Raw genomic sequence first — 15,455 nt, 5'->3', positions numbered from 1 at the left:
CAGCCCCATCCCAGGGTCACACCGAGGGTTGTGCTGTTCAGCCCCATCCCAGGGTCACACCGAGGGTTGTGCTGTTCAGCCCCATCCCAGGGTCACACCGAGGGTTGTGCTGTTCAGCCCCATCCCAAGGTCACACCGAGGGTTGTGCTGTTCAGCCCCATCCCAGGGTCACACCGAGGGTTGTGTTTTTCAGCGCTCCCGGTTTGTACCGAGGCCGGGCTTGTTCATCCAGACCGCGCAGAAAACCCAAAACCGCCCCAAATCCCGCGGAAACGCCGCTCCCTGGCGGTGACGGCGGGGAATGCGGGAAAGGCTCCCGAGAGCAGCGGCAAATCCGGCCCGGGACACCGGGACACCGGGACCCCCCCGCTCCGGCCGCGCATCCCGCCGCAGCAGGCACGGGCATTCAGGCCGCAAGGGAATTTAGCGCCTTTAACAAACTCGGCGTGAATAAGCACAGTCCAAGTGTCCAGTTCAACACACACTGTCCAGCAAGTTCCTGGAGCACAGGAACAGAACAAATGGACAGCAGATGTGGCCACTGAATACACCTTTTCACACTCACTGGTGTAACACGAGGGCTTCCCCTCCTGCATTCCGTGAAATTATTGCAACAAAGAGGCTGGAAGAATAGAAAACAGTCAACGTGGTTCCCAAGGAAAACACGTATTCTGCCAATTAACTGAATTAGCAGCAGGCACTGACTGGGCTGGTAGCTGACCTTGCAGTGCAATATCTCAGTCATTTAGAGGATAAAGGCAACTTAGAAAAGAGCAGCATTATAAGTTTACTACACAACAGTTCACTTCTGGTAGCACCTGACCTTACAGGTACAGAGAACTGGGAATGTGATCCTAGGGCAGGTGACGTTGGAAAGCCTGGACCAAAGAACTGCCAGAGAGTTGGAGCAGTCTCTTTGGGAGGGAAATTTCAAAGAGTAAACATGAGTTTCTTTTCTAAGGGCAGCTTGAAACTAACTTATTTTCCCATCATTCAGTAATAATAATTCTTTATAAACAAATTGTGAAGGAGTTCTTTTTAAAGTTCACTGTTATTACTGATACTGAAAATACAACTATTAAAATGCTTAGTGATACTCAATTTTATTAAAATACAAAATTAAGTACAAAACTAAGCTTAGAGCTGATTGTCTATAGCACGTCACTGTTGTCTGAACTACTGTGCACATTCTGTGTCTCTATCTTCACACAAATAACTTTTACTCTGAGTTGAATGGTGACATTCTAAGGTACAGTCTGAGGCTGGTAGGAAGCACTGCTCTCTTTGGGCAAAATATATCTGCTAAAGTAAGGGAGCTTTACAATTGTATCTTCACTGCAAGAGATTTCCTCTCTCAGGGAACTGTGTTTGATAACCACAGTTTCCTGTAGGATTCCCCACGTTCCTAGCAGAAAAGTATTTTTATATCATGACTGCAAGCAGGATCCCTCACATTAATTCCAAAAGCAAACCCCCCAGATTGCAGCACCTTGCAGAGGCACAGCTACATCAGAGTTTGCAGCTTTGGTGCAGTTGCACTTGGCTTTGGATACTCTCTAGCTGGAGCCACACAACTCAGAACACAGCCTACCAGCCCCAACACACGGGATGTTTGACCAGCAGTTCATCCACAGCAGTTTAAGACACAGTGAGGACTTTCCTGCCATTCCTCAGCTGGGTGTGTGTGTGAAGGAAGTCACAGTGTTTCCCAGCACTCATCTTCACGCCTCCAGTGTCATTATTCATCTTATAATGCTGGTAAAATAAAACAGTGAGCCCGAGACTGACCCACTGCTGTCCCAAACCAGTGTCACCTCTGTCACACCCGGACTGCACTCGGAGGGAGCACAGCGTGGGGGAAGCTCCAGGTTCAAGGAAGCAGCCTTAGGGGCAGCTGAACGCCAGGCTGTGTTTCCATGAACAAAGATACAAAACATCTGCATCAATAGAGCCTGCTTGGATATAAAAATATTTATAGGTTTTTAATCAGACACTGGATTTCAAAATGACAGGCCCTCTGGCAGCCAGCAGAACACCAGCTGTGTGCTAGTAGAAAGAAGACATGTCAAAATGTGGTTTAAATCCTCTCCAGACAAGACGATCTTAGTGTGTTTTCTCTTTATATAAATTTATAGGAGCGTTTTAATTATCTGATACAGGTCTCCGTGCCAAAGCAGGACTTCAGGCATTCACATCAGTATTTATTTGACCCTACATATTTCTCAAATATAGACATATTGCCTCCTCCCAAAGAAAGCTGAGCACCAGCTGAAACACATGTGACTGTACATGCAGTAGCTCAGACAGCTCCAGAGGCTGCTCCTGACACCTGGTTACACAGAGCAGGAATACTCCAGGTTAGAAATGGCCGGGCTCAGCAAGAGGCTCCTTTTAAGAAGGTGGAGCTCTGAGCTCTCACTTGCATTCTGATAGTTCCAAGTCTGTTTGGTTTTGAACCTGTGCCACTGTTACTGGCACATTTCACAGCCGTGGCTCTGCCCCCGTGTGCCAGAGCATCGCTCTGCTGACGAGGTACAAACCCAGCACTGCTGGAGCATCCTTGTGCCAACCTACTTCCTGCCACAGCAGGGAGAACGACAGGAATGCTGTGGTTGCTCTGGTCTCCAACAGCAACCAGCCTGGCAGCTGAAAGCTAAAGCATTCCCTTCATCCCAGAATAAATGCCAAATGCTCTCTGCTGCTCCACAGAACTGGAGCCTGGGTATTGAAGGCCCTGCAGTAAGACATGTACAGCTGGGTCATACAAAACAAATACTACTTTGATTCATTGACCCTTGTAATTAACCTGGATGAACATGAAAACCAGTATTTAATGTTTCTGATGCTGTGCTGGATATTTGGTAGGGTTTTCTCTCCCAGCACCTTTCCTGTGGCAATACAGGTGTAGGAAAATCCTACAGAAAGACAGTTTTCCCTAGCACTTGTGGGAGAAATCAAATATATAATCTCGTTATCAAACCCAAGATCTTGCAGTGTGTGACTAACAGAAATACATGGGAGAGGCAGGGTCAGAGGAGCTGAACCGTAGTGTCCCTCACTACGTTTTGTCAATCCCATCCCTTGGAGGACACAACAACAGCAAAAGGTTTGATGGATGGCAGTTCCCCTGACTGCAAAGTTATTGCAGAGAGGGTTCAGTTCTGTGTATCCAGTTATTTACACACAGAGGCTCTTGTAAGACCCGTGAACATGAAGCCTGGTATGAAGGCAGACAGATGTGCCTGAGATAAATGAGGTTTCTGTCAGTCTGCTGATATCATTCTGGTCCCAGTTGTTGGAAAGGAAGAAATGGACGCTGGCAACTCCACCAGACAACTTTACAGTGTATCATCAGCAACCATCAACAGTGAGACCATGTCCTTAAAGGCTCTCCAAAACTACAGCTTCATTCATATCACATTTTTGCATTGAAATGGGATAGATTTGCTTTTCAGACTTACATTTCTCAGAAGGTGTTTCACATCATACCTCAGGGTTTTCCTGTGTGAAAAGCATTTTCCTAAGGGCTGTTCTTCTACTTCCTGAGGGCTGGAAGGCAGCTCCAATGTCCCAGCAAAAAATGCCAAGGCCGGAGATATTCCCAAGCACCTGCCTACAAATCCCCGAAACAGTTCTGTGCCAGTGGAGGCCAAAGAGCTGGACTGGACTGATTTTTCCCACTGAATATCTGACATCTTGAGTATCTGACATCTAGATCAACCTTCTTCTCCATTTCAGTCTTATGATTCAGTCTCCTCTTGACCAGCACAAGGTTGCCAATACCACCTGCAATCCTTGGTGTAGCTTCCCATCTCACACAGCTCATGTAAAAGCTCTCTGCTCCTCCCAAAGGGATGACAAACCAGGTGTCAGATTCTTGTGTGAAGACACCACAGCAAAATCTGCTGTTCAACAGCTCCTTTCTTGCTCCTTCTCATCATTTTAGTGAACACCTTCCTCTCTGCTTTGCAGAGCTGCAGCACTGCTGACAATGGGCATGGGCATGGTAATGCCTAATACATCCAAAATCAGATGGAATGCACACAGGGTTAGGGAATCAAAGGATGGACATTTAGGTGCCTCTAGACCTCCCTATGAAGGAGGATGGAATGGCATTCACTCAGGAGATCTCAACAACCAGCACACATTCCCATTTACTTTACAGCTATATGCATTCATAAGGGATTTAAAACACCTTGGAAGTATCACCAGGAAAAAATAAGACTCATAACTAAAAGCAAAACTCCCTTAAATTTTTCTAAAGCCTCACAATGTTTTTGGCAAAACACTTTTCCCTTCTCCACAAAAGGAACAAAGACAGATAGAAGTTCATCTCACAGCTTTCTATTATTAAGCAAACAGCTCTAGCAAATAAGGGCACTTATAGCCAGCTCCTGGGCTACTAATGCAAGAACAAATCCAGTTCTGAAGCTCTTGTCACTCCCAATCCCATATCCAGGAAGCTCCAACTTGACACAGAAGTATCTGGTCAGACTTTGTTGTCACTGTTCCAAAGCAGAACAGAAGGCAGCAAGGTAAAAACATTTCACCTAAATGTTTTTAAATGAGAAAAGTGCATTTAGCATACTACAAGAAAGGTATTTTTTTCCATTACATGAGTTTTTAATAGTAAGCTTCTAAACGCTTTACTAACCCAAACTAACAAAGGCCTTCAAGAACCCAGAGTACTGTAGGTAACTGTGGTTATACCAGCACATTTATGTACATATATGGAACTGACTGACAGAAACAGTGTGAGTGCCAAGGACAGGCAGTGACAGCACATGGATTAGGACTGTTGAGTTCTTGGCTCCCAGGTTTGTGAATTGACTACTCCTAAGCATGCAGCAAAAAAATTTAGTGAATATTGTCTCTTTTCTGATAGCTAAATACACCTACAGGTAGAAGAAGGTACTTTGTGCATTGTATTCAATATATATCCTAGTGTTACTGTGTTTATAGCATACCTTGTTCTCTCTGTTGGTCTTTTTGTTCCATGGAAACAAGAGCAGAGAAATGGGCCTGATCATAGGCCAGCACAAGAGGTGAGCAATGGCATCTGTTTGGGAGAACTTCAAGTGGCAAATAAATTCCTCCAAATGGTATCGGTGCAAACGCTGCAAAGGAAAAGGGGATCTTTTAAGAACAGACAATAATTGTAACAATTGTGCTGCAATATTTTCAGAGCTCCAGGAGAGCAGACTAAAGCACAGTAATCAGTGCAGGAAACAGTCATAACAGGTAAAATTTAATTATAAAAATGTCAGTAAGTACACAACAAGCAATATGAAAACCTTCTGCTCTTACGTATTTTTCCTTGCTTTAATTGTTTACTAGTAAAGTTATTAAGGTCTTATAACAAAATCTCAATGACTCACACAGGTATGCAGATCTGTACCTTCCTGTAATACTTGTAAGGAGAAGGGTATTTTCTAGTAATCATCAGTAAATACACTACATTCTTTTGGCAACAGGCTCTGCTCGTGCCTTACAAACATGTTTATAGGCCACACATTATATATCTGTGAATGTGCATAGGTATGTATGCATGGTAATGTTAAGGAAGGACTCAAAAAATTCTACAAAGAGAGGAATGGGATGCTCCATCTGTAGGGGGAAAATCTTGCTTTGGAAGATTCTACACTTGTTTCTAGATATAATTATGGGAACAGCAAGTTTGGGCAGGAAAATTCTCTCAACGTGTTTGCTTCTGACCAATTATTTTTTCCTTTTGCTACAAAAATACACATCTTTATTGCTGAAATATTTCCAAAATGAGTTCCCCTTGCGAGCCCACGCTGGCTGTGGTCAGTGGCTGCATTGTCTTTCAGGTGTTTTTCCATAACTTACCGAATCATCTACAGCCATTACTTGTAGTTCATAATTTGAATGGAAACTGAAATTACCACCCAGCATTTTCCTGTGGAAGTAAATTCCTGTGAACTCCATCACCTGTTTAACATCTTCCTTTAACCAACCAAATATCCCCCTTTAGTTGAGCAACAGATTATCATGAACTAGTATTCTGTTAGTTTGTTGTAGAAAGTGAGTGAAGTGAATTTAATCCTTCAAGTCCTGCTCAGACAGTGTCCAGCTGGCTCCAACATTTGTGTGCTCACATGTGCAAACTGAATAAAACATTCTGGAAATGTTTGAATGATAAGCTGCAAGGGAGTTATTAAAAACAAAAATCCAAGACACACACATTCAAAATTCAATTTTTCAAAGATTAGATTGATTTCTGCAGGGTTTTAAGGGACACCAAAATAACACAGCAAAATTAGAACCTTGTTAACCTAAACCAATCACAAATGCATTGTGTTCTGTAATGTGATGGTTATTAAGTTTAATAGTCAATATCTAGGATAAACAGATTTTCATCAGGACTTACATGATTATCCCGTAGTTTTTACTTTTATCTAACAGAAATGGATTGAGTATCATTCTGTGCTTTCTGGTTTGTTTTTTCTCTCAAAAGAAGGCAGCAGCTCTCCCATAAACACTCAGGTATGTGACAGCTGGGTCTGTTGTGTGTGTCAGGTTAGGACTGATTCCATTTCCAGAGGAGTGTAGATGTCCAACCAAGCTCTTACCTTCTCCCCCTGAGTCTCGTAACATCGTGTCTGCTACTACAACAATAGGTCTTCTCAAAATGTGGGCTAAGACAAAAACATGGAACTCTTCCAGGCTCTCATACACTGGGTCTTCTGCATTATCCACTCTGGAAGACACAGCATTGAGACTGTTTTGAGCCAGCCTGAACCAACCACTGGAACTTCAGTGAATCAGCACATCCCAGCAGCTGTTCATCCTTCATTGTCACTTATATCCCACTCTTCTGAAACACATATTCCAATTATTGAAATAGGTACCATAAGAAATAGGGAAGGAGAATGCATTTTTGGAAATAAAATAATAGCAACAGAGGAAATGTTTTCACTTGCAGACTCCATGCCAGTTCAGTAGTCAGCAAAATTAATTCCTTTCTGATATTGTTTGGTAGCCTAGCAGGAATAGAAAAGGTGATTCTTAGCCAAGCTTTTGAAGTAAATCTACTTTTGTCACAGAAATCATAATTTCACTTGTCACCCTTGGCACACAGATCCTACAGTGCCTTTCTAGTTCAGGTGAGTTTACCTTGGCAATGTAAGAAACACTGATATCAATTTGAGCAGGAGGAATTTAACTGACAAAGTTGTCAGCTTTTTTTTTTTGATTGCAACAAAACCTTTTTTTTTAAGATGGGGAGGGGTTACCTGTGTAAGGAACTGGAGATTCACTGTCCTATTAAATTTTCCAATGAGCTGAATTTCACCTGCTTTCAGGGAGGCTGATGCAGGAGACATTCACTGATCGAGCAGTGAGACACCTCTCCTTCCCCATATCCCTCCTCCCATTACCCAAACTCATCAGGAATTTTTCCCTGATGTTCAAACTAAATTCCCCATTTTATAATTTCTTCCCATACTCCTCACTGAACTCTTCTCCATGGTTGGCTGTGACAGTTTTTCAGCATTTGCAGTCCTATGTCACCCTCAGAGCAATTTTTTAGCCAAAGGGCAGTCAGGAGAATCCTGTTATTGGCAAGACATTGTGCCAGAAAGATTTCCAGCTATTTTCTCAATTAGTATTTCCTGACTATCAGTCCTAATATTTTTTTTTTCAAATCCTCTGATTATTCCTCATCTCCTAGTTGATGAGGTTTCTAGAACTGGAAGGCACATTCCAGATGCAGCTGTCTCAGAAGGATCTCTGTCTCTTTGCTCAGCTGGTGACATGCCCAACTGCACAAACTCCAAAATTCCACTGGGCATCTTTACTCTCCAGTATCACATCAAGTTGCTTCATTCACTAGCTATGACCAAATTCACAGTTTTCAAACCCCTTCTCTTCTGTTACACATCATGTTCCATCACTCCCTGTCCCAGGGTCAGAGTGGCTGAGGTGGTGAGGGAGCTCTGGAGGTCCCTTGTCCAAGTCCTGCTCCAGCAGGGCCACCCAGAGCTGCCCCAGGCCGTGTCCAGACACCTTTGAGTCCCTTCACAACCCCTCTGGGAAACCTTTCCAGTGTCCAGTTCTGTATCATCAGTGCCAGTAATTCATGTGGGCTGTTTTATATTATTTCAGTAGCACTGCTGAGGATTCAGCATGAATTTTGCTAAAGATTAATGAGAATGAAAAAATCATCATTAACAAATGTCCATGGCAACCTACCACATCCTTTGATCCGCTTATCATTCCACTTTTTTCCATGGATCTTTATTTATGCTAGCTACATGGCCATGAAAATTGTGGACAAAATAATTTTGTCAATATAACGTGGAAGCAAAGAAAATTTAGGAAACTGAAATTAATTCCTCTGTTCATTTAAAGCTAACTTTAAATAATGAAATCCACTTACACACAGATCTGCATTGCACAGTCCTGCTCAACCAGAGCACTCTGACTAAATAATTTATCTTGATTATAAGAGCACATTAACAGGAAAAAAACCCAAACAGATAAAAATAAAAATCTCAGTCTGACCTACAGGACCACTGATACCTGCAGTCCAAACACAGTGGACACCTACTCAGCACTCCAGAGATACTCTTTCCCCTATGAAAATCTAATTTGTACTGCAGCCAGCAAAGCAAGAAAACCTTTTCCTAAAAGCTAGACTGGGAAAGTCACCTCCCCTGCTGTTCTACCTGGCTGTGTGCTGGCTGCTCCTCTGCTGCCTGGAAACTCTGAGAAAGATCTGTTTTCCTGTCCTTGGATTTCCTTCTAAACAGCTCCCTATGGTCACCTTGCTCTTCTCCCCTACCCAGAGCCTCCAGATTCTCAGTGAGTCCAACAGACTCAAAATGGCTGTTCCAAGTTCAGGCTGAGTTTTGGATTCATGCAGAGCGCGAGAGCAATGCCCACAGACAGTGAGAGGCACTGAGACAACATGGCAAGTGTAAAGTTCTCCAGCCTGGAGGTCTGTTAGAAGCATGAGATCAGAATGACGTCTGAGTTTGCATCTCTATTTGCCACCATTTCATTTCTGACACCTCTTCTTTTCCTGCTTAACAATCCTCAAATAAAAACCAACATAAAGCACAGCTGCAGCTCAACAGCAAGTCCGAATTCCTGCTGTAGGTGAGGAACCTGTCTGTTATTTCCTTACAGGTGTTCAGCACTGAGCTTCAGCTCAGACAGAAAATGGCACAGCCCTGGGACAGTCTTTCATTCTTCAGGAAAAAAAAGGTATTTTGCATTGACTAAAGGAGACACAGAATGTGAATGCTTTGAGTCCCATATCTGAATCACTGGGCAGTTTGAATATTTCCAGGCTGTGTTTGGCTTCAGTACAAGTTACATGAACAGCAAATAGGCCAGATGAAAAGATGTGTCAGCCATTACAAACTTCAGCTAATAATCAAAAGATACACTGTTATAATGAACCATTTTCTATCTCCGCCCTGTAATTGCTGCATATACTGGACAGTTTAAAAGAAATATTACTCCTATAACAGACACCAGATCAGATAAAAATCACTTTAAAGGCATTTCTTTGTTAAATGGTCTAAACTAAATTCTCTATAAGATGAGGGCCTTGGATGGTTTCAGTAGTTGTGTATGAAGAACTGTATGTTCTCAATACCTCACCAAGTCCAGAACCTCAGAGAACACCTGCATCTGAGAGGTATTTCCTGTCTAAATGTTTGGGGTTTCTGCCTTAAATAAAACTCCAACAACACACGGACCGATTACAGCGGTATTCTCTCCCTTCTTCCCCATTTAAAATCCCTTGATTCTATTAATAAGATAATGTCAGCAGCATAGAGACAGGCTACAGGTGACAGAGTTCATGCCTCCCAAACCTGCACTAGCTCAGCCCATGACACAACACCCAGGTTTGCAACAAGTGAGTAACAACAGTGCTGTTCAATCCAGCAACAGGCTCTGACTGGCAGAAGGCTGCACAGGGAAGGAGGGAGCTGGAATTTTCTCTTAAGCAGGATGGCAACAGTTAGGTTCTCAACACAAAACAGAGTACAAGACATTTTCCTTTTTTCAAAGCAGTTGCTTCAGTTCAGTACCCCTGGCTTTGCTGGTAAATGGAGATAAATGAAGCAATTATGTTAATCTAGAATTCATTTTTTAGGTTTACAGAAAGATGTGCAAATATGTTTCAAAACAAGAATCTGCTTCATAATGAATTGGTTTGGTCTGCTTTAGTGCTTGGAGGATTTTACATGTTGGAAATGAGAACTTATGAACCAGGTTTTCCTGTGTTCCCTTTTTCTTTCTTTCCAACTTCCCAGCCTCACGACGAGAGTGCTCTCAAAGGAGGGATCTTGGGAGATTTAGTGACAACTGATCTCCTCTGTACGTAGTTCACTCTGAAAAATAACTAAAATGAGCTTGCAGGTGAATGAGGAAGCACAATTCCAGACTCAGCTTTTCTGTCTGAATTCTTTTGAAGCAGATACAACTTCTGATGCTTTAGCTAATTCTGACACCAAAGGAAAGTTCATCTCATCTACAGTTCAAAGACTGATGGGCAAGCTTTCTTAATATAGCACCTAACAAGAAGACATAATATACCCCCCTCTCAAAAATACTATTTTGATATTCCTTTTCCTTATCAAAGGCCCTACTTTGAACATGGGATCATTAAATTGAGAAAGTAATTCATTCTGCCACATTCATTCTGTCTTTGAAATGAATGTAAGGAGAAATACATATTCACATGTTTAATGGGCTGTTTCTTGCCTGATTCTTCTTTCAGTGTTCACAGGAAAAATTAACTGTTGCCCATTTATACTTTATTTAGATTTGCAAAAAAGATAAATGCAAGCCATGATGAGAACATTAAACCCAACTTAAATTGCTTCTTTATGTAATAGTACTACCCCCTGTGTAAGGAACTGAAGGTAAAGGTGGTTGATGCCTGGCAAATGCAACATTTGAGGGCATCTCTGACTAGCAGATGCTATGTATGTGAAACATATAGAATGAAACAGATAGAATAAGGCCAGAGAAAACTGGGGCTGAATGACCAAATTTAATAGAAATACAAACTGAACTCTATCAACAGGAAAATACCTACAAAGATAGGAAACAAACTAGAGACTAAAATGAAAATAAATCTCTTTTTTAGCTTCAAAACAGAAGAAAATGAGACACATTATGGCTGACAATTTTCTAAGCAATGTCCTCCTGCATTTGTAGAATTACCTATGTTTAACACAATAGAGTCAAAAGGAAAATATATTCTTTCACAGCCCAGAGAACGTCTACGGGCTTTGTTACTCTCATTGTGTTGTCTGCCTTCTTTTGTCAATTTACTTATCACCACATGGAATTTTCTGCAGGGGAAACAGTAGCTAAAGAAAATTATGCACCAAGTAAACAAACACTAAATATTTTTAGTGATAAACACTAGACACAAAAATTAAAGCTTCTGCATTCTTAAGGCTGATCAATAATCCTATTGTTGGAAAGAACTGCACTGAAAGTGAGGGATGGTTTATCATATCACATTATTTAAAGCAGATTCTATATGTGGATCAGGGGTATTTAAGTGTTGTAGGTACTGTTTCATCCCAAACTTCTTGTGGATCAGGGGTATTTAAGTGTTGTAGATACTGTTTCATCCCAAACTTTTTCACAAATATATTTCTGTATTTTTCCATTTACATTCTGAACATCTGAACTAAATGCAAGGCAGGAGACAGTACTGGGTTTTTGCCTGAGACCATCAGTTTGTCTGATTCTGTTTATAATAAGCTCATTGACTGAAATGCTACTAATTGAGTATCATAGAAAGATTAAACACACAGACTGAGCTGGTCTTCAAGAAAACACACCCCTCCCTTGCCTTCCTGGTAGCACTGGGTAGTAACAAACACTGCAACTCTGCAGAGTGCAGTCAGAGCAGCTGCAATCAGCCTGCCCATGGAATCAGTGTGGATAAACAGCCAGGGAACTGGGCAAGAAAAGAATCGGATGTGGTTCTTAGAAACACAGACAAGCCCTCTGCAGAACCTTCCAGCAACATCAAACTGTACTGGGATGACAGGGAATCAGTTTGATGTTAAATACACAGTCCTTAAATACTTCCTGCATTTGAGGGCATTGTGGATGTTACATGGGTTTAACAGGAGCTTGAATAGTCAAAGAAAGTGCAACTGTTCCTACTGGTGCAACATTAATTACCAAATTTTTAGTTAAGCTTTTTAATAACTGTACAAAGACTGAAGTAGCATATTGATTTTTCAAAATGGCTTCATGAGACTACAAACTGTAACTCAATATTCTGCCTTCTCTTTAAGAAGATACTGCATCCAAATATTTAATCTTTAGCTCTAATACCAAAAATAAGACTTTTTTCCCCTCCTGTATGTTTAGGGTTAACAGCATTTTCAAGTAGAAACAAATTGAAGATTTTGTGTTTGAACTGCAAAGCAAAAAAGCACTGAAATAAATGTATGAATATGAGAGGATGGCTGTGATCAAATACACAAGAGGTGGGTGATATCCAGGCACAAACCATTTTCTTGCAGAATGCTATCAGAAGGTGTGATGTTATTCTGTCATTCTGTGTCCTAGTAAAAATACCCAAGCAGGGGCCACCTTCCTGCTGAGCGTTCCCCAAACAGAAAGCTGCACTTCTTCAGTGAGATGAGGCACTTCATCTCCTTGGAGTTAAATGAGACTGACAACATGCTTGTTCCAGAAACAAAGAAATTAGGATTTATTAAATTCAGACTCTTGGATACAAAGTGACCTCAAGTTAGTGTGGTAACTGTACAAGAAAACATAATGAAAATGCTAAATATTATAATAGGATATCAGATAATTACATTCTACCAGGCTAAAAAAAGCACAAGTCCAAAGGCCGTTTGATGGTGCCGTAAACACCTTCATTCAGTTGTGCTGTATCGTTTTCCTGCTGAGAACAAACCCTCCAAGACCCTGCCCTACTCTGCACTTACCCCCCACCGGTGCCTCCGTTCTTGCTGAAGTGTGTCCGGGGCTCACTCGACGCCAGTTTGAGCAGCTCGTTCCACTCCCGCTCCCACTCCTCCTCTGTGTACACCAACCCTGACTGGGGGAGAGAGGGAAGGGCTTTACATCCTTCTGGCACGCAATGGAAGCAGAGTTCTGCAGCAGCCTTTAGCACTGACTGATTTGTGTTTCACACAGGACATGGTTTTATTTCTTGGACCATTAATAGTTCAACATTTCTATTTAGATGAAAGAATATTGACTTATTAAAAACGATCTCAACTAACTGCATAGTGGATTATATTTCTAGATGTGGGTCCCTGCTGCTAACGCAGTGCTCCACTCCTGAGAGCCACTTATTCACACAGAATTCCTTGTAACCATGGTTAACGTGCTTTACTGCCCATTTCTGGAGGTGTGCTTCCTTCCCAGTATCTGGAACTACTATGAATGCTCTCCTGGGCAGACAGGTGATGCTTTCTCCTTCTGTTCAAGAGCAAAAATGGTATAAAAGTGCTTCTGTACCCCTGTTTTTTCAGGTAGCCTGTAACAGCTGAGTCAGTCACAGCTCAGCTGTGTTCTCACTGACTGCTGCCAACAAAAACCAGATTACAAATATGCCACAAACACTGAAGCATATTCACTTGTTTGCATTCAGGATTACTCCTGAAATGGGCTTTCCTAGCCACTGTTTAGGCACAGACGTCTTCAGAAAATAACATGTTGAAGTACAGCTTTCAATCAACAGTCAAACCAAATCTACCAAATTATTTTAGTTAAGAAACATCCAAACCATATTTAGTTGCAGCTCCAAGAATCCCAATTCCCCATTCTGGGAAATCTCTCCCAAATGGGGGTTCCTCTCTCTTGTGGATTTCATGCCCTCATTTTATAACACTTGTGACAGCTAAATTATATATTTGGTTTTGCAGCCCCAAATTTTCTACAGGTTCTAAACTTAGACCTTTTTAGGGACAAAACTCTGCATAGATACGTCCACAAAGCTACAAACACACTCTCTCTTATTCTGATATGAAAATTCTAAGTAGAAGCATCTCTTTCCCTGTGCAATATGGAAGGCCAAGGAATTTGATAGCAATGGAAACTTTCACACCAAACTTCAGAAGAATGCTTTTAACCCTAAATGGTATTAACAAGACTGTCTTCAGGCCATACAGACCTCCTTATTCTGCTGGGTCTGTTGCCATCTCCATCTCCTTTTCAGTGCTTCCCTCTCAGCTCCACTTCTCATCATGGTGTAGAGAGCTTTCCGTAACACCAGGTCCCGGTCGTGGAATCCCCACATCCCTGAAGCAGCACAAGAGGACATTCAGTTTGAAACAAGCTGCAGTGAAACACAAACAGCTGATATATAATTTAACATTCTCCTCAGCAAATAATTCTCTCACCATTTTTAAGGTTTCCAAAAGAACCACTCAGTATAAATGTGCTCATGAACAAGAGGGATTCTAACAAATTTTAAACTGTCATTAAGGAACGACTAAGGACTTGAGTTGTTTCAGGGTTTGCTTGCAGGCAACTTCAACTTTGCTGCAAGCCATGGAATATTCAATGCACAGGTTGGTTTTGGCTGCAGTTGCCAGCAGGGTTTGCAGGCACAGGAATGTTAATGAGCACTGCAGGCACTGCTGAGAATCACAGCTGACACCAACACCCAAAGGCCTCCAACTCTCACACAGCATGAGGGCAAATCCCAAGTGAAGAGACGAGCATTCAAGATGATAGAAAGTCTAAAAATATGACCAGCCACAGGCTTTTAATCTCCTTTTAGGATAATAAAACATCTTTATGTAGTTGGGAATAGTAACCCTACACCAAAAGAGAGCAAAGCTCTCCCAAAGACATGGGCCCATGGACAGCCACATTTCAGTGTCAGCTGCTGTTCTCAGGTCCAAACACTCCAAACATTTGCTGTAAATAACATAAAATTCCTCCTAATTAAAAATGAAGTGAACAAAGATTAAAGGATATTTGGGAACAGCAAAACCTCTTTTCTTATTACTTCTTTCAACAAGAAGAGTCTCTTCAAAATATTAAAAATCCTAGTGTTTTTAAAAAGTCACCTCTTAGAGTTCTGCTGGTGGAAGATTTTAGCAACTGCAACAAAAAATAAGTTTCTCATAATAGGTTAGGATAGAGAAAGCATATCAAAGACTTTCAGCTTCACAGGTTTCTACTAATTTGCAGACAAGCTTCAAAGATCTTGTATTAACAATTAATTAATCAATTGGAAATTACTTTAATTCACTCCAAATGCTGAAACTCTACAAGGAACTAAGAGAGATAATAGCTTGATATTGCATTCTTGAAGACAGCAAGAGAACTATTTAACAAAATCAAGAGAATGACTGCAATTCCTTGTGCACAATGAGGACAATCCTGCAAAAGCACCTGGAATTTGCCTGTTCCAGAGCTGTTAGGCTGGGAACAGGAAAATATAAGGAAAATGCAAA

General features: G+C 41.6%; 1 protein-coding gene across 5 annotated transcripts in view; it reads right to left on the bottom strand.

Moving 5' to 3' along the window:
• OTUD7A (OTU deubiquitinase 7A) overlaps positions 1–15,455 on the bottom strand; it is an 85,349-nt gene that overhangs the window by 5,086 nt on the left and 64,808 nt on the right. For all 5 annotated transcript variants that reach the window (XM_017835911.1, XM_017835913.1, XM_017835912.1 and 2 more), the window contains 4 exons: positions 14,162–14,289; positions 12,969–13,081; positions 6,594–6,721; positions 4,968–5,117 (listed from right to left, as the gene is read on the bottom strand). In XM_017835911.1, coding sequence (XP_017691400.1) covers positions 4,968–5,117; positions 6,594–6,721; positions 12,969–13,081; positions 14,162–14,289 — 519 coding nt within the window. The remainder of the gene's footprint in view (positions 1–4,967; positions 5,118–6,593; positions 6,722–12,968; positions 13,082–14,161; positions 14,290–15,455) is intronic.

The sequence above is a fragment of the Lepidothrix coronata genome, unplaced genomic scaffold, assembly GCF_001604755.1.
Source record: "Lepidothrix coronata isolate B3197 unplaced genomic scaffold, Lepidothrix_coronata-1.0 Scaffold266, whole genome shotgun sequence".
Taxonomy (NCBI): Eukaryota; Metazoa; Chordata; class Aves; order Passeriformes; family Pipridae; genus Lepidothrix; species Lepidothrix coronata.
Note: the sequence above shows the minus strand (reverse complement) of the source record. Positions and strands in the feature narration are given on the sequence as shown.